The sequence below is a fragment of the Pholcus phalangioides genome, unplaced genomic scaffold (assembly GCF_987345545.1).
Source record: "Pholcus phalangioides strain wild (caught in Gottingen) unplaced genomic scaffold, Ppha-v1.0 ptg000024l_1, whole genome shotgun sequence".
NCBI lineage: Eukaryota > Metazoa > Arthropoda > Arachnida > Araneae > Pholcidae > Pholcus > Pholcus phalangioides.
The window spans coordinates 23,091,472-23,113,648 of record NW_028301616.1 but is presented as its reverse complement, the minus strand read 5'-3'; the positions used below and the strand labels follow the sequence as shown (position 1 = coordinate 23,113,648).

The 22,177-nt window shown below is 34.5% G+C and overlaps 1 protein-coding gene across 3 annotated transcripts in view; it reads left to right on the top strand.

Annotated features, from left to right (window-relative positions):
- Nucleotides 1-19,082, top strand: part of LOC149069011 (uncharacterized) — a 39,015-nt gene extending 19,933 nt beyond the window's left edge. For all 3 annotated transcript variants that reach the window (XM_089250386.1, XM_089250385.1, XM_089250387.1), the window contains 3 exons: nucleotides 3,826-4,033; nucleotides 4,169-4,371; nucleotides 9,881-19,082. In XM_089250386.1, coding sequence (XP_089106512.1) covers nucleotides 3,826-4,033; nucleotides 4,169-4,371; nucleotides 9,881-12,100 — 2,631 coding nt within the window. In that variant the 3' untranslated portion in view covers nucleotides 12,101-19,082. The remainder of the gene's footprint in view (nucleotides 1-3,825; nucleotides 4,034-4,168; nucleotides 4,372-9,880) is intronic.
- Nucleotides 19,083-22,177: the final 3,095 nt, after the last annotated feature.

Sequence of the window (22,177 nt, the reverse complement as noted above, 5' to 3'; positions counted from 1 at the left end):
GGATGAACTGGGTATCGAACTCTCGACACCTCTAAACATCCTTTGGTACTTTAGGCGAGTATCTTATCAACCAGGCTACCCCCCTCCCCTTTTTAACCAAAGCAGAGTTGAGAGAACTCAATACCTAAAACATTTGTTTTGCACGTTTGGATACAGCTTCAATTGGAAAACCATTGCATTATAAATGGTAGTAAATATACCATAGTAGTAAATATGCCATCATAGTACAACAGTAAGAATAACTAAATTGAAATAAGGATAAGTTACAGGAGTTTCTTAAGCACCATATACAAGCTAGCATTGTCAAATTAAATGCCATTTTAGTCCTACAATTTAGTATTTTGATCGCTGCATATATGTTTCAATTTTATGCACAATAAGAGTATCGTTTTAAGTATCTCATGGTTATCTAGATAATTTAATAACAGAAATCACTATTGCATATATGATGTAATAAACTTTTTTAAACACTTATCTGTCGGTACTGGAGCGAAACGAACCCCAGGGAAATTCACGAGAGACCCCTGCTCTCAGACCGCGTTACTGTGTGGTGCGCCATATCACAAGTAGGCATCATTGGCCCTTACTTTTCCCAGGAAAATCCTCGTGCTGTAACTGTGAATTCGGATCGTTACTTAACTATGCTGCAAGAGTTTTTCCAGCCGGCTTTCGAGGCAATGCAATTATAGGATACCTGGTTTCAACAAAACGGTGCCACTGCACACACAGCGGGCATTATCATGAATTTTTTGAGGCAAACGTTTCCTGGAAGGCTTATCTCTCGGATGGGGGATCTCAACTGGCCTGCACGCTCACCAGACTTAGAACCATGCGATTTTTTTCTTTGGGGTTACCTGAAGTCGAAGGTGTATTGCAACCGTCCCAGCACCCTGGAAGACCTACAGAACAATATTGAGGCTGAAATTGCAAGAATACCAGAAGACATGCTTGAAAGAGTGCATGAGAATTTCATGAAACGTCTTCAGCAGTGTGTGGATTGTGAAGGTAGACATTTGCCAGATACACTGTTTAAAACCATGTAATTAGAAACTTCCATTATTGTCCAATATGAGAAAAATAAAAATGTTAGTTTGTAAGTGTTCATTATTTTTTTTATTTCATTTCCAAATCAGCAAATTGCTGCGCTCCACCCTGTATTTACTTCACAATGATTTTTGTGGTACAAATATTCTATGGTCAAGAGAGAAAAGTCAAAACACTATAGAGACACTCTCCAGATATTTTGCTTCCTGCTCTGACAGATGTCATAAGTAGGTATAATCAATAAACAAAGGGGAAATCACATTTATGACCAATACAACTTCTAAAGATGTTTAACACACATGAAATCCATTTCAATGTATACAGTGGAGTACACTTATAACATACTCTGGATATAACATACAATTTTGTTATCCCCGATTTTTGGCCCATTCCACTCCATCTATATTTCTGTTATTACATACCCCCTCTTAAAACATACATTGTGGATATAACATAACAAACACTCTCTTATTCTAGAAAATGTTTTGGATATAACATATTGCAAAGAGAAAAATCTGGAGAAATGAAGCGAAAAAAGTGACTTATTTATGCAGCATTCATTGTATTTGGGTTATATCTAATGATATAAACTTAATCTCTCTTGTATTATTTCCACATAGAAAGTCGTGGGAATTTTTCTTTAATAACGAAAAATTTGGTCGAAATAATTATATTTGCTACTGATAGATGACACTGGTGAATCAGGGGCAGGCAGGTGCCTCCTCTCTCTGGATCCAGAGTAGATAGCTTCCATAAGCCAGAAATACAATTGAAAAAAATTGTTTCATCCATAAAATAATGGATGCATATGCATCATATGCCCTTCGTTCCCATTAATTTGGCCTCCTCAAGATCTGCTCTCATGTTATTCTGGATCTGCGCCTGTGGTGAATGGCTAGAAAATGCTACCTACCAGTATGTACTGTTATCCTGCAGAAAATTTCTTGTTATTAAAAAAAAAAAACCCCTCTTTCTATGAAAACTGCATCATCAATGTTTTTTACATAATTGAATGTTTCCTTTTGTAATACTTTTGGATCACCTGGTAGATGACAGTGATAAAGAACAACTGTTGTGATCAGGTAAAGCAGAAATTTGCGCTGTTTTAAAAGCATCAAATCTGTACCTGTTGAAAGAATATGCAAAGGCATGTTGATTGATGACTAAATTTATGAACATTAGGTGCTTCTTTAGGAATTAGTTATGCAAAAAAGCCATCATATTTTTAACTATTAGCATAAACCAAAATAATACCAGAGAAATTAATTAAATGAATTAAAAATTTATGGACGTTTGATAGATTATGTACTTTAATAAATTTTTAAAGCTACTCAGCTAATATATCAACCAAGAATTATATTCAATCTTATATAAAATTTAATTATGTGTTGCATAAGATTATTTTGTTTGTGACAATCTCATGCACTTTATACGTGTATACAACTGCTATATAAGCTAATTTCAAGACCTTGCTCATAACATACACTTCTCCAATCACCAAGGGGGTGTGTTATACAAGTGAACTCCACTGTATATGTATATATATATATATATATATATATATATGTATCTTCTACACTTCAATGTAATGTCTTACTATTAAGTATAATGATTGGTTCAAATGTTTGCCAGAAATGTGAAGTGAATTTTTCTTTACTTTTTAAACATCAGTGCATGGAAACTATAAATAAAATAAACATTCATTGTTTTAAAAGAGATGTGTAATGCTTTTTATTGTTGTATGTTTCGACCTTGTGTGTGATTGTGTGTGGGATGCCTTGGAATACCTGGTAAAATGTTTTTGTAAACCTGACTATTGTAAATCTGTTGAATTTTCTTTACAAAAGATAGAATGGTATTTCTTTGGATGGTTTATACGTGAAATATGTGTATTTTTTTATGTACAGTGGAATTTTGATTTACAACTCATAATTCCTTTGGTAAACCTGCTCATAATTCAAACATTCCTATATGAATCAAACTTCACCATAAGAGTAATAGCTCAAATAATTCATTTCAGGACAGTCTACTTCACACCAACTAAGATTCTTTTTAAATATAAAGTTGCAGGTTTATGTTATTATTTTATTTTTATTGAAGTCAAATTTTTTTGGATTAGTACAAGGAGGGCTTCACTTTGAAATCCTTGCTTCCAATGATATACACCAAGGTTCGATTTCTGAATAGGCAAATGGGACATTTGCCCTGGGACTCATGAGATTTTTAGGTTGCAAAATTGAAACTATGAATTCACTTACTAACTAAATATCTTGGAACCCCACTAATTTCTGCTTTACCCAAGTTCAAATTTACCAAAACTACCTTACCCAAGTCAAAATTTGTTAACAATTTTTGTATCTTGTAAAACACTGGTAAACCAAGTTACTTGTAATTCAAAGATTTTACTGTAATCTTATTCCATGTGTATTAAATATATATGCATATATATATATATTTGAAGAAATACAAGATGAATAATTGGCCCAATCAACTATACTCATTTTTATGTCTATTAATGCATTTGATTTTCAGCAGAGTATAAACATGTATAGAAAGCTTCCTTAGGACCATCTAACTTGATTGGCCACTCTGGATAAAGCAAGTATGGTCTCTATCAACCTATCACAAATGATGTTGATTGCAATACAAGAATATCATGCAATGTCAAGGGCTACTAGACACTGTCCAGGTGTATATTCAGGTGCCAAGACAGCCATGCCTTTCCTTGAATATTGGCTATGCATTTTTATTTCTAAAGAATTCCTCTTCTTTACTTTGCAGGTTGTCAAATTTGCACAGTCCCACACGAAACATGCCACTTCCAGAAAGTATGGGATAGCTCGTAGAGTAATCAGTCGATGGGTAGCAGATAAAGAAGTTCTAGAGAATGACTTGCTCCATGCAACTCAACATGTTCTAGGCGATTCAAAATTAACTGAACATGTTGATAACCAACTGCTTAAATGGTACAAAGATATGAGAAAGAAAGGTAGGCCTTCATGCATATATGTGCAAACAAAGAGAAGCTTTTACTACATAAATATTGGTAATTTTTCTAGTACATAAATTCAAACTGAATAATTGTAAATTTATCATTGAAATTAAATTTTTTAATCACTCCTAGGTACCCGTGTCTCAAAATCCATGCTTTGCGCTAAAGCAGATGGCCTGTTTCAATCCCTTGGTCTGACAAATGTCAGCGCACAGAATGGTTGGTATAGGCACTGGGTCCTCAAGTGGAAAGAGCTGGGCGAAGACTTGCACATAGTTGATGATGACAGCAAGAAGCACTCTCCCACTCAAGTGTCTCTTTCAAGCAGTATCATGGTGAGATTTTTTTGAAAGTTTTTTCTCTGTATATGTATATGTGACAGCCAAAGTCAGAATTCTTCACAAAGCAGCCTACCTCTCTGCAAATTGGTGAGACTTTGGACACTAGCCTTTTAGCAAAGAGCCTAGACTAGACATTGGCCATAACATACATAACATCAATTTTAAGGATAAAACAGATTTAGAAAATAGTTCAACACACACACACACACATATATATATATGTTCACTGTGGGGCTAAATTGCTTATCGAGTCCGTGGGGCACATTTTTTTCTAAGGTGTTTCTCAGAAGGGGGGCAATGGAACTGACTAGGAAGGAAGGTGATAGCTAAAAAATTAACATGGGATCCTATGGGTTGAGTAAGCAAGGAGATGATGGGGAATTTTTTCCGAGGAAAAGGAGGGGGGGGGGGGTGTGATGAGACAAATAAATTTAAAGACTCTGGTTTAAGCCCTTCATCAGCATAATTCTCATTTTCCTGATCTACATTAGCAGTTGCACAACTCTTCTTCAAGAACAGAGCTTTTTTTCGATTTTGAAAATGTGCAAGGACCTTTCCCTCAACTCTACAAATAATTTTTTAAACCTCTGCAAGAAAAATACTTATATTTTTCTAAATGATAAGTTGACAAGGTGCGAGGAGGAATGAAAAAATTTCAATTGTGAAGTGTGCTGTACAAAGTCTTTGGGCTTGTCAGGCCCAAAAAGCTTATTTCCCTCTTCTAAGGATTTAACACTTTAACACCACTTTCTCAAAGTGTACGTCACAGCTCTTAGGAACTTTTCCAATCTTTTTGTTTTCCAACTGATTTGTTTGCCTATTTATGCTTTGAAGTGGTTCTTTTATAAGTGAAAATGTACCAAACTATTCTGGGGAGTCATAGATGAGCCATGAATTGAGCAAGGGTGCCATGGTCGACAAAAGTTTGAGGCCCGCTACCTTAACCCCTTAACTGCAAAAAAAAATCCTTTTTTGTTTTTTTGATTGAGGATCTCAAATAAAAAATTCTCTCTCCACAACTTTTTCAAGATTTTGCATTATTTTTTGTTTAAATTAAAATCTAATTCTTACAATATCACATCGATTGCTCATTGGTGGTTGAGCAGTTTAACACTAGAACCGCGGAGTGGGTCAATTTGACCCAAATCAAACTTCGTTTCCATTTATCTCGAAAACTTAGGCGCAGATGTTGAAAAAATTTCATGACTTTTCATGATATCATATGAATATTAATTCACGAAAATTTTATTACCTTCACATTTCATGTTTCAGAGTTATAAGCACTTACACCTAGAACCACGGTTTGGGTCATTTTGACCCAACGTACTATTCTATAGGAAAAAAAGGGGTGTAGAATTTTCTTGGAAGTGGTTACCCTTTCTAAAAAGTATTTCTAAATGAAGATAGTGAAGTATAAAGGTCTGTCAAGGTCATTGTCAGAGCAGATTATTTTTTTTCAATGGAGGAATGGTAAGTAGAGCTAAATATTTTTTTCCCTTTGTAAACTTTGAATACCTGGAATTCTGACAAGACTTGATAAAGATTTTGGGAGTGTGTAAAAGTTTAACACTAGAAAAAACGTGTAGTTGAAATTTCTGTAGGCAAACGATGTCACACAGAAAAATAATAAAACTCTGGCTTGCACCTAATACGTTTTGTATGGATTTCCAAACCCTTGGAAGTATCAGCGTCCAACGAATCTCTCTTTCAGAGCACATAGTGATGCAACTGATCAAGCCATTTGAGAGTAAGGGTAGAAATGTCTCAGTGTAGTGAAAAAGTGTCGGTTGAAGCTGGCTCAAATGCTAAAAGCCAAAAAATACGAGCTTAGTAGAGACGGTGAGATGAAATCGAAGAGCAATATTATCTTACGCAATAAAGATAGTGAAACAACAGTTGTATGGAACAATGATGCCACAATGACAATTTATCAAGGAAAGAACGATATAAACTTTTCATTATTCAGCACGCTTCATCTGGCAGTCAATATTGGCAGTAGTAGCCCCAAAAAAAGCTTCCACACACACAGAAAATATTTCACACTACAATTCAAAAGTGTAACGATCGTTGTTGTAACGATCAAATGCCCAGAAAATGTTCGGTGAAGGTGGCATCACAGACGTTTTCTACAACATTTTGGATCTCACTATAAAAAAATTCCTGTATTTTGTATAGAGCACTACAGAAGGCCAGAACTATTTTTCGAAAGCAGTTCCTCTTAAATCTTATTGAAGAGCTACGTTCGTCATACGCGTTGCCCTTGCGCAAAAGGAAACGTGCGTGTGCTCTTGATCATGTAACTGTGCGTTAGCGATAAAAATACTAAGAGTAATAAATAAAAATAAACGAGTCTGATGTCAGGTAACATAAAAATATGTGGGAACAAAACTTAATTTTTGCATGAGCTGGGCAACTTCAACATGCAATTAATGTGCAAGAATAATGAAAAAAAAATTTCCTCAACTGCTCATCATAAATTCCACTTATCAGTAAGAAATCAATACTTATTTGACAGTATCATACTTATTTGACTTTCTCATACTTAATTTGACGTGCTTATTTTACATCTTTGTCATGTTATGGGATAACTGAAAAATGTTTTTGGACTGAATAGAGTTAATAATGTATACTAAATCTTATTTTTACTGAATTACATCATTTTTAGCTAATTTCGCAGCTCATTTTATATTCATAAACAAATATAAATTTCCATTATGAATATGCAATTGAACAACATTGAATAAGATTAGGGGAAAACCCCAGAAATCGAAAATAAATCCCCGTTTTTGCTATGAAATACTGTTTTTGTTTTCACAGTGTGGGTCAATTTGACCCAGTCCACGGTTCTGTGCCCAAGTGGCATGGTGGTAAGATGCTCGTCTACCATCGTGAATGTTGTTGTCAGGGTTCCGGGTTCGAACCCAAGGGAGGATATAGATAAGATATTTTCCCAAACGAACTGGAGGCGACCACTGATAGACAGCACCTTCACTTCCAACCCATCTCACTAATGGCAGTAAATTGCGATATAGCGATATGGCCAGAGTTGGTGTTTGGTGAAGTAGTAGTCCGCGGTTCTGGGTATACCGAATGTGCCATGGTTCTAGTGTTAAGGAGTTGAGATATCGCGTAAATGAGGCTGTGTGCATTTCAATTGTATCTGTATTACAAATGTTTTCAATAAAATTTTCGAACAAATTTCTATTATTCACTTTTTTATCTGCTTAGATTATTTGAATGATTCAACTTGAACCGAAAATCGCTAAGTAAATGCTCCCAGTTAACAATGATGGTGAAAACATATTCTAGAGAACATCTTTGCTTATGGATTAATAGAATTTTTATATTAGAAAACACATAAGAATTGACTTGAAGGTTTTTCCCCAGTAGATAACGTTCAACCCCCCCCCCCCCTTCATATATTAGAAATAATTGAGATATAAAAAAAGGTTAACATGAGTGAAAATCTCAAATCAAGTTTTTATCGCAAATCAAGATTTGCAAAAATCTTTCTAAGCTATTTATTTGAAATTTCATGTATAAAAATCACTGATATCTTATTCCAGGGGCAGAAGTAGTAGGGGGCGAAAAGAATTCGTGCAAATGGGCAGCAAATTTTAGAAGGTCAACAAAATGCACCATTTTAAAAACTATAGACATTTACAGAGGAGGGGACAGCAAAAACATGTCTTCCCCCCCCCCAAAACATTCCAATTACCAATTTTGCATTCAAATGTAATGATCTTTGATTCCATAAATTCGACTGAATAGAATATAGGAACGAGTTGAAACTGCCACATGAATCAGAACGATGAAAAGAATTCAACAAAGCCTAGGTGTGGAAAATGATTTGAAATCGAACATTATTTAGTGCATCATGAGTAAGGTTGGAAATTCTCAGAGTAAAGAGCTGTTGTCTGAGTGGTTTACTACCAAACGTTTCTTCTTGCTCTGCCACTGAGATTATCAATGGGAAAAAAGAGCAGTCAATGAGATCGTGGCTGTCTGTAAATGACTGGAAATACAAGGCAGAGTTGTGTGGAGAAGAGTTGAGTTTGAGCTGCATTATACTCACATTGGGCCAATATTTCGACTTGTTTTATAAGAGTTGGAGCTGTGATTTCAAGAAACCTTTTGCAAAGATGCTCTTAAATTCCAATTAAGTTATTGTTTATAAAGATATTTGGAGTTCTGAAATGGCTGAAGGCACACTGGAAAAAAATCAGGTTGATATTTTGATTTTTTTTAAATAGAAAAAGAAGAATAGATAAAATATTGACCTCAATTTAAAGATTGTATATTTTTCCAGTCAAAGGCATGCACTTGGGAAAAAAATAAACAATAATAATAATTGTGATAATCAATCAAATAGATAAATGTTTATACCATTTGAAGCTAATACTATAATTCTTAGAAAGGCTTCACATTATACAGTGCCTAAATATATATACAGTAGAACCTCGATTATCCGGGCTAATGGTGGGGAATGTGATCATGGATAACCGAAAAACACGGTTAAACTGACAGGAGTGAAAAAATAATTTAAAATAACAAAATGGAAAATAAAAAGTATGTATTTTACCTGTTTGGAATGACTATCCAGTCTAATGATAGGCTTACGTTGCTTCTTGCGACAGAGCCTGGGTGTCTCGCGGTTTCTCCAGTTTCTCCAGTCTAATGATAGAGGAAGGTGATCAGAGATAACCAAAAAATATGGTTATCCTTGATCACCATTTTGTCAGTCATTTTGCACAGTTCTAAAATTTAGAATGACAATGACACAAATGAAGAATAGTGCTGGTCCAGCTGATGGGTCGTGTAATTTCAGATGCAATGATGCATCTGAAATTAAACCATTCTTGTGTACCTTGTTTTTCAATTTGTAAAAAAAGGCACAATGCATTTTGCTTTCTTTCTTTCTTTTTCTCTCTCTCTCTCTCTCTCTCCCTCACGTACTTACATTTGGTTCTTTTGTGTGCCTATGGGGGTCGCTGCTTCAACTCATTGACATGGGACTCCACCTCTGGGATGGGGGTTCTGTAAAAGAATGATGAAATCCAGCAGTTATATATGGTATGAAAATGTTTGTTTTTATTACCAACCTTCACAAAATCTTATGTAATTAATGAAAAAAAAACATGAATAGGAAAGAACCAAACATGAAACTAAAATTTCCATCCCATGGTTAGTCCACTCCCAGATAATTGAGGTTCTACTTTATTGTTGTCAGAGCTAAACTCTGACAATATAAATATGTTGGGGGGGGGGTGGCACACGTACACTAAGAACACACATTCCAGCATGTACTGATTTGTTAGAAATTTCGCAGAAGGAGGAGTATGAGGTACATGTACGGTTAAGTGGTAGTAGTGCTTACATATCAGTATTATATAACGATGCAAAGCAGTATTTGCCAGATTTTCAGTGAGAAAATCATTTAAAAATGCATTGTATTTATATAGTATATATTACATATAAATAAATGTGTATATTTTTTCTTCAGCCTACAACAACTGTTGGTTCAACATCTTTGAGTACCAATGGCAAACAGCAAGGAAGCTCATTGGATGCATTGAAGCAAGCGTCTTTAGCAAATGCTATTCTCAACTCAATGCAGTCTGCCAACCCTGACTGGAAAGTCATGAGTCAGTTTCCAGAAATCATGAATGCATTTCATTCCAGTAGTCCATCTGGTCTCTCCATTGCTCTAGCTAATCAAATGGCTGCTGCAGCAGCTGCAGCATCAACAAGTTTTAATGCTTTCCAAGGTTCTAGTTCATCTCTCCAAGCCGTTGCTGACTATTGCAAAGAACAGAACCAGAATATCAACACACTCGCGAGCCTCCGAAATCATCTAGAATTAGGCTCTGGTAAAGGGATTGACAAGAATAAGTCTCAGCAAGCCAAGAAGAGACGTGAACGTTACTCTCCAGAGTTCAAACTGGCTGTGATTGAATATGCAAAAAGTCATTCTTACCAGGAGACATCCCGTAAATTTGGTGTGCATCATATAACCGTTTCAGAATGGTGCAAAGACAAGGAAAGGATTAAGAGAAAGGTGTACTGCGAGAGTTTGCATACAAAAATCTTAAAATCTGAGACAGCTGAGCAAAAATTCCTCTCTTGGTTGCAGGAATGCAATCGGCAAAAGATAATCATAAAACCTACAGATGTGCAGAACAAAGCAAGTGAGATACTGAACCTTATCGGTGAGGCAGAAGTGAAAAAAAACTGTTGGTGGTTCTATCTCTGGAATAAGAGGGGTTTAGAGCCAGAGAAATTTTTCGATGATGAACCAGACATTGATCTTCTAGAGAAGGAGAGCAGAGTAAATTATCCTCCAGCTGTCAAAATAGAGATAGCAAAAATTGCAGAGCGACAGAGTGTGAACTCGGCAGCACGTTGTTTCAGAGTAGCTCGAAAAAGAATTCGCGAATGGGTAAAAACCAAAGATAAATTATCATGGCTTGCAGAGACTGGACAAGTCAGAGAGAGGAGTTCGTCTATGAGTGGTAAGAAAGTAAACTGTCTCGACGCAGATAAAGAAGTCTATGAGTGGTACAAAACGCTTAATGTCAATGATGCTCTGCCAAAATTTTCTGAAGTCAGATCCAAAGCGCTGGAAATATTTCAGAAATATGGTTTCAACAATATGAAATGCAGTAGAGAATGGTACAAAAACTGGTGTAAGAGGTACGGCATACGCACCAATTCAGAGAAAGATGATGCCTTGATAAAGTGGGTTCTTACTCAGTACGATGAAAATTTGCCTGTTACTGAGCATGAACTGTTGAAATTTGTGTCTTCCATAAGTGATAAGGGTGGTGTACAGAATCATTCTTTGGCTGGATACGGCAAAGCCTTTTACCGCCGTTATCCAAAACTTTTCGAGTCACTTCCTTCCATTAGCGAAACATTTCCAGAAGACTTGGAAAGAGAAATTGAAAAATTCAGGGACACTGTTCAAGAGATACAAGAGGATAATAATTATTCACTTGCGAGTGTAGGCTGTATGGACGAGATACCTTTATCATTCAGCATGTCAGGAGATGAGAAAAAGGTGATAATTAATAGTGGCATGGACTCGTGCGATGCAGTTGTCATAATGTCGTGCCTTGCTGATGGCACTCTGCTTCAGCCATTAATTATTTTGAAGCAGCAAGAACGTGCAGCTGGGGATTCTGAAATGTCGTCTTTTGTGCTGTATAAAGATTTACCCCTAGTTGAAGAATCCACTGTGCGAACTTGGCTTGAAAAGGTTTGGTTGAGCAGTGTACCGTCTCCAAGCCTACTCGTAATGGACTGTTTCAAGCCTCATGCCTCCAGCACTGTTCGTGAGGTCATGATTCAGTCCGGCATAACTCCCCTGGTCATGCCAGCAGGTTGCGCATCAAAACTGCAGCCTCTACACATATCTGTGGTAAAAAATTTTCAATACTGTATACAAGACACTTGGAACCGGTGCAACAATGAAAATTCTACGTCTTCACCTTCTACTGTTGAAATTATACGGTGGGTCACTGATGCATATGTGAAACTCCAATACCAAAGGGAGATTGTTAGGCGAAGTTTCGTTATGACTGGTGTAGCTGTTGCCTCAGATGGCAGCGAAGATGGACTAGTTGAGAATTCTGAATGGTTTGGAAATGTGGGTGATGAACATGTTTTGTCTCCATTGAGCACAAACGGTGAAGATGAAGATTCATCAAAAGCAAAAACGTAGATTATTTTTGATTTACTTCTTTTTATTCCGTTTAGACCACCTGCCACACTTTTTTTTGCGAGAACAATGCTTTTGCTTTGCGTTTTATGTCATATCATCAACAGTTTATTTTTATTTGTCGTCGCTGCTGCTGAGCAAAGTGGTGCTTATTTCTTATTTATGTGATTGATTTTTTATTTGCTTGGCTGACCATATATTTAGTCATTTGTCCATTATATGTTTGTGGTGATTTGATGTCAATCTTGAGTGTTGTAAGAATATTTATGCATCTCTTACTTTTATAAGTAAGAATTAGTAGAATTTAGGTTTTCATATAGACCGGTGGCGAGAAGAAAAAAAATTCTCAGATGATAAAAAACCAGAGCCTTCCCACTGAAAAGTGTGCTTACATGTTTTAGAATATTTTAGATACATATATATATATATATACATATATAAATATACATATATACATGTGGGCGCTTTATGTTTTGCCAGCAGTTATACACATCGGCAGTAGTTTCTTGTCCTCTGTCCAACAGAAATTTATGCAATAACGTAAAACGTGAGAATATTCAAATAATGCTGCTTTCTTAGGAAAAAAAAATATGTGTGAATGTATTTTGTGAAGGCTGTCTCACAGCAAAAGTAAAATTGTCTATTTTTTAATTTAATTGTTGAACTGTGGCGTGTGAAAATATGATTTTCCATGCAATCCCCTTCAAAGTGTGTTGAGAATTGCAACTTTGTTGGCCTGCAGTAAATCATTGTTAGTTAAGCCAGATGCAGGAAAAATTAATCATCACAATTTTTAGAAGAAGAAAAAATTTTTTTAGGCATTAATAACCATCTCCTAATTTTTTAATCAAATGGCAGATTCATAAATGAAAACTGATTGACATCCATCGCTTAAGGCTTTAAATTGAAAAGAAAAATTTAATAGAAAGAGAGCAATATTTTTCACAGTTTGTATCATGAGGAAAAATATGTACTAATCGAACATAATTTTAATGAGGACAGTGGTTTAATCACATTAATTTTATTGTGCATTTTGATGGCATCTGTATATGATCTCTTATAGTTTGAACAAATTAAAGTTCACTATTTTATAAGTATCTCTAACATTGTTAATGATCTCTTCTTCACATGCTTTGGCTTTCGTATAAAATCATACTTTATAAATCAAATGATTGAATTGATTCAAATATTTTATTGCATAATGAAATTTTCATAGTATAAGGATCCATAAATACTGTTTGCAAGTAACGATTACTGCTGATACGATGGTCAAACAGCATCAACAGTTTCCAAATTATTTTATATTTAAGGTATTTCTTAATTTAGTTTCTGCTTATTGTGACCATTGAATGTTTTTATGACAATAGCTGATAGAGGATAAGTCTCATTTGATTTTTATTTTGTCAACCTTCCAAGTTTATGTAGGCTGTTTCAAGGAAACTGCTGAGCTTGTTTTAATACTTTCTGCAGATCTTCTGCTAGAATTATCCTCTTACTGTCATTATTTACATATGCATATTCTTTGTTTGGAAGTCAAACAGACAGCGAAATTTTGTTTTTGTATTCGTATGGCAGCTAAGAGAATGTCTTTGATAGCCATAGCCATTCCTGACAAAAATCTCTTTTTTTTAAAATCCATAATTTTTTTTATGGATGTAAGTTTTTTAGCAAAGTTCATTCTATTCTTCACGATTTCTGTAAATTTTACGCAGTTAAATCATAACCTAATACTGATAACTAAATCTTTCTTTGCATAAAGCATACATGGTATCTGATTCACTTTAGCTTCCAAATAGTTTTTGTGATTTTAAAAATCATAGCTTTTCGTTAATATTTTTCTTTTAAGGGAACAAAAGAAATGGGCAATATTGTGAGCATTTACATTCCCACGGCATATATCAGCAGTTCTTACTGACTGATCTAAAAAGAATTTCAGGAAAGAAACTTTATCTAAAAAAAGAATTTTAATGTCAACACATATTTTGAAGTATCGAAATTCTTACTCAGTAATAGTGCATTTTCAGTCAGAAAAATTTCAATGTTATAAAATTTTTTCTAATTTTCAAAAATCAGTAATAAAAAATTTGTTTTGCACATAACTGCAGTTCCTCTTTTTTTTCATATCTATTTACAAGCATGAGAGACTCAAGAGATAAATAAATAAAGAGAAATGATACTTTTAATTTTCAAATAGGCTACATAAAATATATTCAAAGGAACAGGTTCCCTCTTGGTTAAAAAAATAATAGGAAAATGAAAAGTTTGAGCTCTCAGAGGTTCGTGTCAGGAGCATTTACCCAGGGTTATTATAATTTCAGCCAAGTAGAGTATGCTTGTTTGTTAGTCTCACAATATTTGCTTTGCTCATTTCAAAATGTTCTATGTGTAGCTTTATAATACATATATATACCCTGTATATATGTTTATTATTATGACTTCAGACCAATATATGAACAAGGCATGCAGATTAAATTGGTAAAATATAGAAATTTATCTTTTATCATATGGAAAAAAATTAATGATACGCAAAATTATTCCTCATAAAGTAATCTTCAAAACACCACTATTTGTGAATGATATAGTGTGGGGGAGGGGGGGAATCTGATCCAATACCTAAGTGATGAAAAATTATCTAGAGTACAGATAATCTATAAGCCATATTCACATTCCTCTTCTCGATACTTGAAGGTTACTTGCGAATCCACAAAATTATATTTATATCCACATAAAAGTTTACCAGAACATCCCCCTCAGAATATTTCAGAAAATTCCCCCCCCCCCATATAATTAAAAAAAAATATTTAATACAATTTTCATCAGTTTTTAAACAAGTGCAAACGTGTAATATAAACATTCCAACCATTTTACAACACTGGTTGTATTAAAATCGACATTCCTCGGTAAAGTTTTGTTTGTCTAACAAAAAATGTATTTTATTTTCTTGGGGGAAATGGGGGCATTTACGTATGACTGTGTCTGCTGCCATATTACGAGTCTATAACTGTCCAACAGATTCACAATTAAATTCACAATGGAAATGATTTTTTTGAAATTTCATTATTCGTGATATTAGGATATTTTAAAAATATATGTTAGCAAATAAGCAGCAGATAGAATTTTACCCTGTGTGTGTGTGTGTGTGTGATCATTTTCCCCTTTTATTATCTGTAAATCATGTCGGTCACTGTGAACGTAAATTTTTATTTCTTATGTGTTAATCATCATAGTGCAAAAAAAGCCACATTTTATTTTCTCTAATTGTAAATATCGTCTGCTTTAATGACCATATGTATATGTTTGTATGTGTTTGGAAGAAAACAAACCCGCTTGTCTGTGAGTACAACCCGTGATTCTTGTTTCAGATATACGAGTGATATATAAAAAAATGGTGAATTTATAGCTTTATATTATATTATAGACTGATTGTAACAGTTTTTTTCCCCCATCCTCCCCTGCTTGTTGTGTCATGTACGTGTTTTGATTTTGTAGTCAATTGTTGTATTCCATAAAATGGGAACAGTTTATTTCCGCTTTAAAGGAAAAATGTGAGAGGTAGACATTTTTCTAAAAGCAATAACTCATTAATATATATACACACACTGATATAAATAAATAAATATATATTATATATATTATATTACCTCGTATTGGGTCAAACCTATTCTTCCAATTATGCAGAGAAGAAGAAGAAGAAGAAAATAATAATCATGAGCCGGGAGATAGCTAATATATTTATTTTAGGCTCCTCCCTGCGGTATGCAAATGAGCGCCTTAATATTATTAATAATAATAAAAACACTTGAAGTGAGAGCCTTGCGATTCAATCGTATGTGAAATAAACCCCAGGTGAAATAAATAATATTTATAGTGAGTGTTCTTTGGTGCATAGTGCATGCAGATTTACATATACACAGCTATGCTTTTGTGTTACAATGTACAGCTTTTTTTTTACACACATATATATACATATATATATACATAGGAAATCTACATATTTTAGTTTGAATGTGTCTCAGTGTTTATATTGTTGCTATAGCTGGTTATTTACATTGAAGCTTTCTTACCCTTTACTTTGAATCCTTCGAACAGGAAATGCTGCCGCTGACCTTAATAATGTAAATTGATTGCTTTTTTCTTCAGCTTCAATATTGCATACATAGATGTTGATTTCTTGACATTTTCTAGTGGAAAACATTTTCTAATGACATTTTTTAAATGGAAAAATTCTATGTGCACTTGTAATGACAGAGGTGGTGTTAAGTGTTTTTCAATGCAAGAATTCTGATGTAACACTGTTCATATTTAAAATGACAAAAATCTGTTCAATTTGTACAACTCTTTCTTTAATTATGGAGATATTTTTGCGGAATATATCCTGTTGCAATGTATGAAAATGTTAGGTAAACTGCTTAAATGTTCAGAATATAATTTTTACACCCTATCTGTGTGACAAATTTTAATTTCAGGTTTACGTGAGTCTAAGAGTGTTTTTTCTTCTTTTCATTCCCCTGCCATCTATTAAATATTTTTTTGTTATAGAACTTTAGTTTTTTTCTCAAACATTCTTGAACATGCTCAAGATATATGTTAGACATAGAGGGAAGGAGGGTGGTTCAACATAACCTAGCACTGAGAGGAAAAGGTACATGCTATACCATCTCAAATTGTTTGAGCCAATGGTACTTCTCCACTGACGAAAAAGGATGACATGATAGAGAAGGTACACAATTCGTATCAACTAGGTACTTGGCCGAATGGCCTCATTCTCCTCCTCCTAACCAGATCATGGCCTGCTGCTCGGTCTCAATGAGATAGAAGCAGGTGGTCGTAGAAGACCTGAGCCAAGCTGGAAAATGAGCATGTATTTGTTATGAACCTAATGTGAAGTTTGCTTCTGTGTAATACATGTCATAGTACCGCCATCTGCCATCAATTTTTCTAACTGAGTGAAGTGTAATGACTGAATATTTGTGCTATTTAGGTTTCTTTCTTTCTTTCAATGGTCTCATACAAGTTAGAACCTCCAATCGGAAGAGAACTTATATAATAAAATTTAATGAAAGCTCTCTTATCAACATCTTTGGAAAGACACACTCATTCTAGATGAAAGTGTAAATTTCACGACAACATCAAATGATAAATAATATATGTTTTTTTTCTTTTCATGTGAATGCATCTGTGATACAAACATCCCAATTAATATATCGCAAGCGGGGGACTGAGATCTCAGTCCCTGGAATTTAAAACCCGTTTTTCAGCTGCAGAAAATTGCGAATGTGGAATCCTTGGTCACACATTTAAAATTGGGGGGGGGGGGTGAAATATAAGTACGCCGTATAAAGATTAAAGATCTGCTGATGATGAGAGAAAACACAAGAACCAGTTGAGGGTGTGTGTACGGAATATAATCTCGTCCTTTGCAATATCACACCTAGAACAAACAAACGATAAAACACTTACCATCACAGCCGAAATTCCACAGCATAAAAAATGTTAATATTAGGGGAGAATTTGCTTGGTTTAAAAAAATTTTCTGAAAAATATGGAATTATTTTTCAAAACCAAAAATATTCCGATATTTTATGGATTTCAAAACTAATTAGCTGATTATTCAAAATTATTTTTTTACTTTTTGTAGAGTTTCATTCCTTTAAAAGCATGAGTTCAATTTGTTTTATTTTGTACTTTCTGATTTGCAGTATTGAATTCGGGTTCTTCCCCTCCCCCAATCTCTGCGAATATTTAAATGACAATCTCAATGAGTTCAGTATGCAGAAGACAATATCATAACTTTCCAAGTATAAATTGTCATTATTGCAATGAGAAGCAAGTTCGTTTTAGGTGGTAAAAGAAACAATTGCAGCCCATAATTATACATACTTTTGTACTAATCAGCTCATAAATCTACCAAATCAGTCGATTTACATTCTTGTAAAATACTGTAGCGTTTATTCAGTAGGAAATATTAACAAAAAACTATTTTTTCATGCTGGAATAGTCTCAAAAGTGACCATTGGAAATTATTTGACACCATCACTGTAGAGATATCGTAATATTCTGTTTTTTCTTATCAGTGATGTTTTATTTGATGAATAATTGAATGTAGGAATAATATAATAAAGGAATAATTTATATTCAATGAAGAGCAAAAAGAAACTCGCTTTCGAAAAATGGAATTAGAATTTCTACCTGGTTACAGGCTTTTTCTTTCGATACAGCATTCGTGTGTCTAGTCAATGTTATAACAAAAAATTTCGGTGATAGTGTTAGGTCATTCATGTTTTAAGAGTTAATTATGAGGAAATTAGGCATAACTGGAGCAGGCGTCTTATTTTCTTTTACCAGTGATATTAATAAAGAAAATTTATATATTTTTGTTCTTTCTTCCACCTATTTTTTACTTATAGTTATTATTTATTCTCTGCCGTTATATAAAGCAATTAATACCATCACTGGCTTTTTAATAGATGATGGAAATCTTTTGTATGTGGTTATTATATCTTTGTGGTGTTCTACTGAATGTAATTTTTTTTTAAACTTACTTGCTGCCAAATGGATTGGTTCTTAATGGAAGTTAGTGAAAAGTGAGAGATTTCTTTGGAAATATGATCACGATTTCACAGTCTTTATGTTTATTTATTTTTCAATTATTTGAATCCATATTAGAACCGGCCGAATTTATTTCACTGAGGATGAAATACAGTATATAATCACAATTTAGTTCTGTTCTTCACTTGTTCGAAAATTTTGTTTTTGAGAAAACAAAATGGTGTAATTTAAAAAAAAAAAAGTGTCAGGCGGCAGCATTTCCCGTCTACAGGGACGTTATAGAATAAACCAGAAGTGCTAAGTACCATTTGCTATTTTATTTTAATAGAGTATTTGTTTCGTGTGTGTGTCGCAAAGCGATATTTGTAAGATAAATCTTAACTTATTTTTGTATTGAAGTCAATAAAAGTTAACGAACATTGATAAAAAAAACCAATCTGTTGTGTCCGTGTTTTCGATTTTTTTAGGACTTTAATTGCTTCTGTTCAGAGTTTACACCCTTTCATTCAGTTATGCAATATTCAAAAAAGTAAAACACAGCATAGAAAAACGGAGCATAACATTAGCTTATATTGGCAGTCATTTCTCTGACTTTTTAGTACAAATACTAAAGACAGTGGATGGTTCTGCCTAACAAATTGGTACGTCGTTTAATTTGTTCCTAAAAGTTATTCGTATCGTCTAAGCAATTTTTTCTATCTGAAAAATAATGATTTACATTTTCGACGTATTAATATCCGTATAAAACTTGATTAGCAAGGCCCGGATGTTGTCCTTTTGAAAAATTCCTGAGGAATGAGTTTAAAAAAAATGTCATCAAAATACCAAAATGTTCCCAAAAAACCGATTAGGTCCGAAAGTTCGAGGGAAAAGTGTTGATAGTATTCAAAATATCACGAAAATGTTTTCTCAAAATTATTAAATTAATTTATTCATTTTACTATTTTCTTCACAACGAGTTGGTTGCTATTATCAGAGCCGTAACTATACAGGGTGCATAGCAGATAGGCGATATGGCATTTTGCCTGCGAACCGTTGATCCCAGAGGTATACTTCCTCAGTTAAAAAAAAGTGCAAATAACGTAGTGCTCAGATATGTCATTCATGCGCTTTTTTCTAAAGGGGTTTTGTTTAGTTATTAAAATAAAAACAGTGTGTTTTTATACACCCCGTATCTCTTGCTGATAACAAAAAGAATTTCCATGTTTAGAATAAAAAATTCCATAAGTGTGTGCAATATTTACCGAGATATTCAAAATAGAAAAACGGGGGAAAAAACACCGTTTTACCCAAATTTACCGCTGTTTTTTTCCCCCAACTTTCCTCCGTTTACCGAATTCGAATACCTCAGTGAATATCGCACTTTAGAAACATGGAATTTCTTTATCGGCATCAGGAGAAAAAGGGCAACTAATTGGGTTTTGGGGCACACGAGGACTGTATGAAAATTTAATATTTTATTTTAATAACCACACACATACACAACCCCTCGAAACACGAATGACATATCTGATCTGTACTACACGTTATTTGGAACCGTTTTCTAACTCGAAGTACAGTATACCTCTAGGATCAACGGTTTGCCAATAAAAAATGCCACGCGACCCCCCTTCCTGTTTGCGATGTACCCTGTATATATATGTGTTACTGCCAAAGCCCGAAGTGCGGCCAATTAGCGAATTGGTCAAAGTCCGAATTGCAGAAACGATTCAGACTTTGGCCGGTTATTTCGCGAACGAAATGACCGGAGATCCCTAGTCAAAGCTCGTTGTGTTGATGTAAGACGGTTCAGTAGGAGACAAATCCGTTTTTTTTAATCGCCAACGTGCGATACATGTCTATCTATAGCGGCTATATTGGATTAGCTCCATATGACGAAAGAGAAAAAAGTGAAATTTGAGAGAAAAACTATAAAAATAATTATAATCATTTTTATAGTTTTCTATAGTAAAGACGTAGCTTTTTTTCTGCCAAAGTTTGGGAGGGAAATGATTACCGCATCGTGACTGCGGTTTCTAATTAACCTGGACATAATTATCATGAAAAAATACGCCAACTTAACGATGATCCCGAATCATGGCTTTTGTTATCGGACTTCCAGACTTTGGCCAGGCATCACCGACCACTTCGTGAATTGGCCGTACAAAGTCCGAATTACGGACATCGGCGTGGTAAATATTTAACCGATTTAAATTGGCCGATTCGCGAAGTGGCCGGCCCCGCCGTGAATTGGCTAATTTCGGGCTTAGGCAGTAACATACATACTTCGTCATCCGGGGCAAGCAAGAATTTTGGCGCCCCAGTCTAATGTAGAAGAGCAGTTGAAGGGCGAATTCAACACCCGTCTAGTCCATCGCCCGGGGCACCAGACACACCTGTTCCCCCTCCCCCCCCCCAGCTGTGGCCCTGCGTATTATTTCCCCCAATGAGAAGCAATATATACTTTTTCCGAACAGTGTTATTTGCGTTTTTCTTTGTGTGTTGCCTACCCTGATTGACAGATATGTGAACAACAACAACATTTCAATTCAAAATTCATTGGGTTTCATCAAATAAGAAGGTTCTAATGATTCTTAAATAAGTGAAACAATATCTTGAAAGTATATAAAAAAAAAAAATGCGAATGTCATCAACATTTGGTCTCTCTAAGTTAGTACAGAATTATTCAGAATGATCCAGTACAGAATTATTCTAAACAGAAGGAAAATTTGTTTCGCTTATAAGTACCCGACAATGGCGACATCTGCTTTGATAAACTTCCCTAAATTAATCACTTTTACCGGCGACTATGCATAGCCACGCACAAGCGTCACGTCGTTGATGACATGATAAATCTTACTAAATGATATACTATGCATAATAATATTCACACATGTATTGTATCATTATATCGGGGGAACGATCGTAAAATTTGATATTTTTTTTTGTCAGGGCCCGACTATATTCAGCACACGTACCAGACTCATTTGGAATTGAAATCAATAGGCTTTCTGGATATCATGCGTACGTGAACGGGAAAAAAAGTGTTGTTTCTCTCCACCGGGAAACAACACTTTTTTTCCTATTCACCTCGGCATAATATCCAGAAAGCCTATTGATTTCACGTATCTTAGCCGAGAAAAAATCATCATCCATCTCATTTGGATTTTTTCATATTTATCAAATTCACAAATCACATTAATGTATTACGAATAATCTCCGATAATTTAAGATAAAAGTGATAGTGATTTTCAGTATTTATCAAATTTACCAACAACGCTTGTGTATTATATATATAATATCCAGTAAAAGTGATACATTTTTCAAATTTACTAAGACTAAGTACCATGATTGGAAAGTATGCATTATAACTGATTTATCAAATTTATAGTAACATACATCTTAATCAGACCTGCCTACCCAAAAAAACATATGAGTGAAATCAGGAGCGTGAAGCTCAGCATTGAGATTGGGATCAAGTTTTTCGAGTCCTTCCACTTTGATTTCCTAACCATTTTGAAAACAGAGCGCGGTAGCCCAGGTCGATAAGTT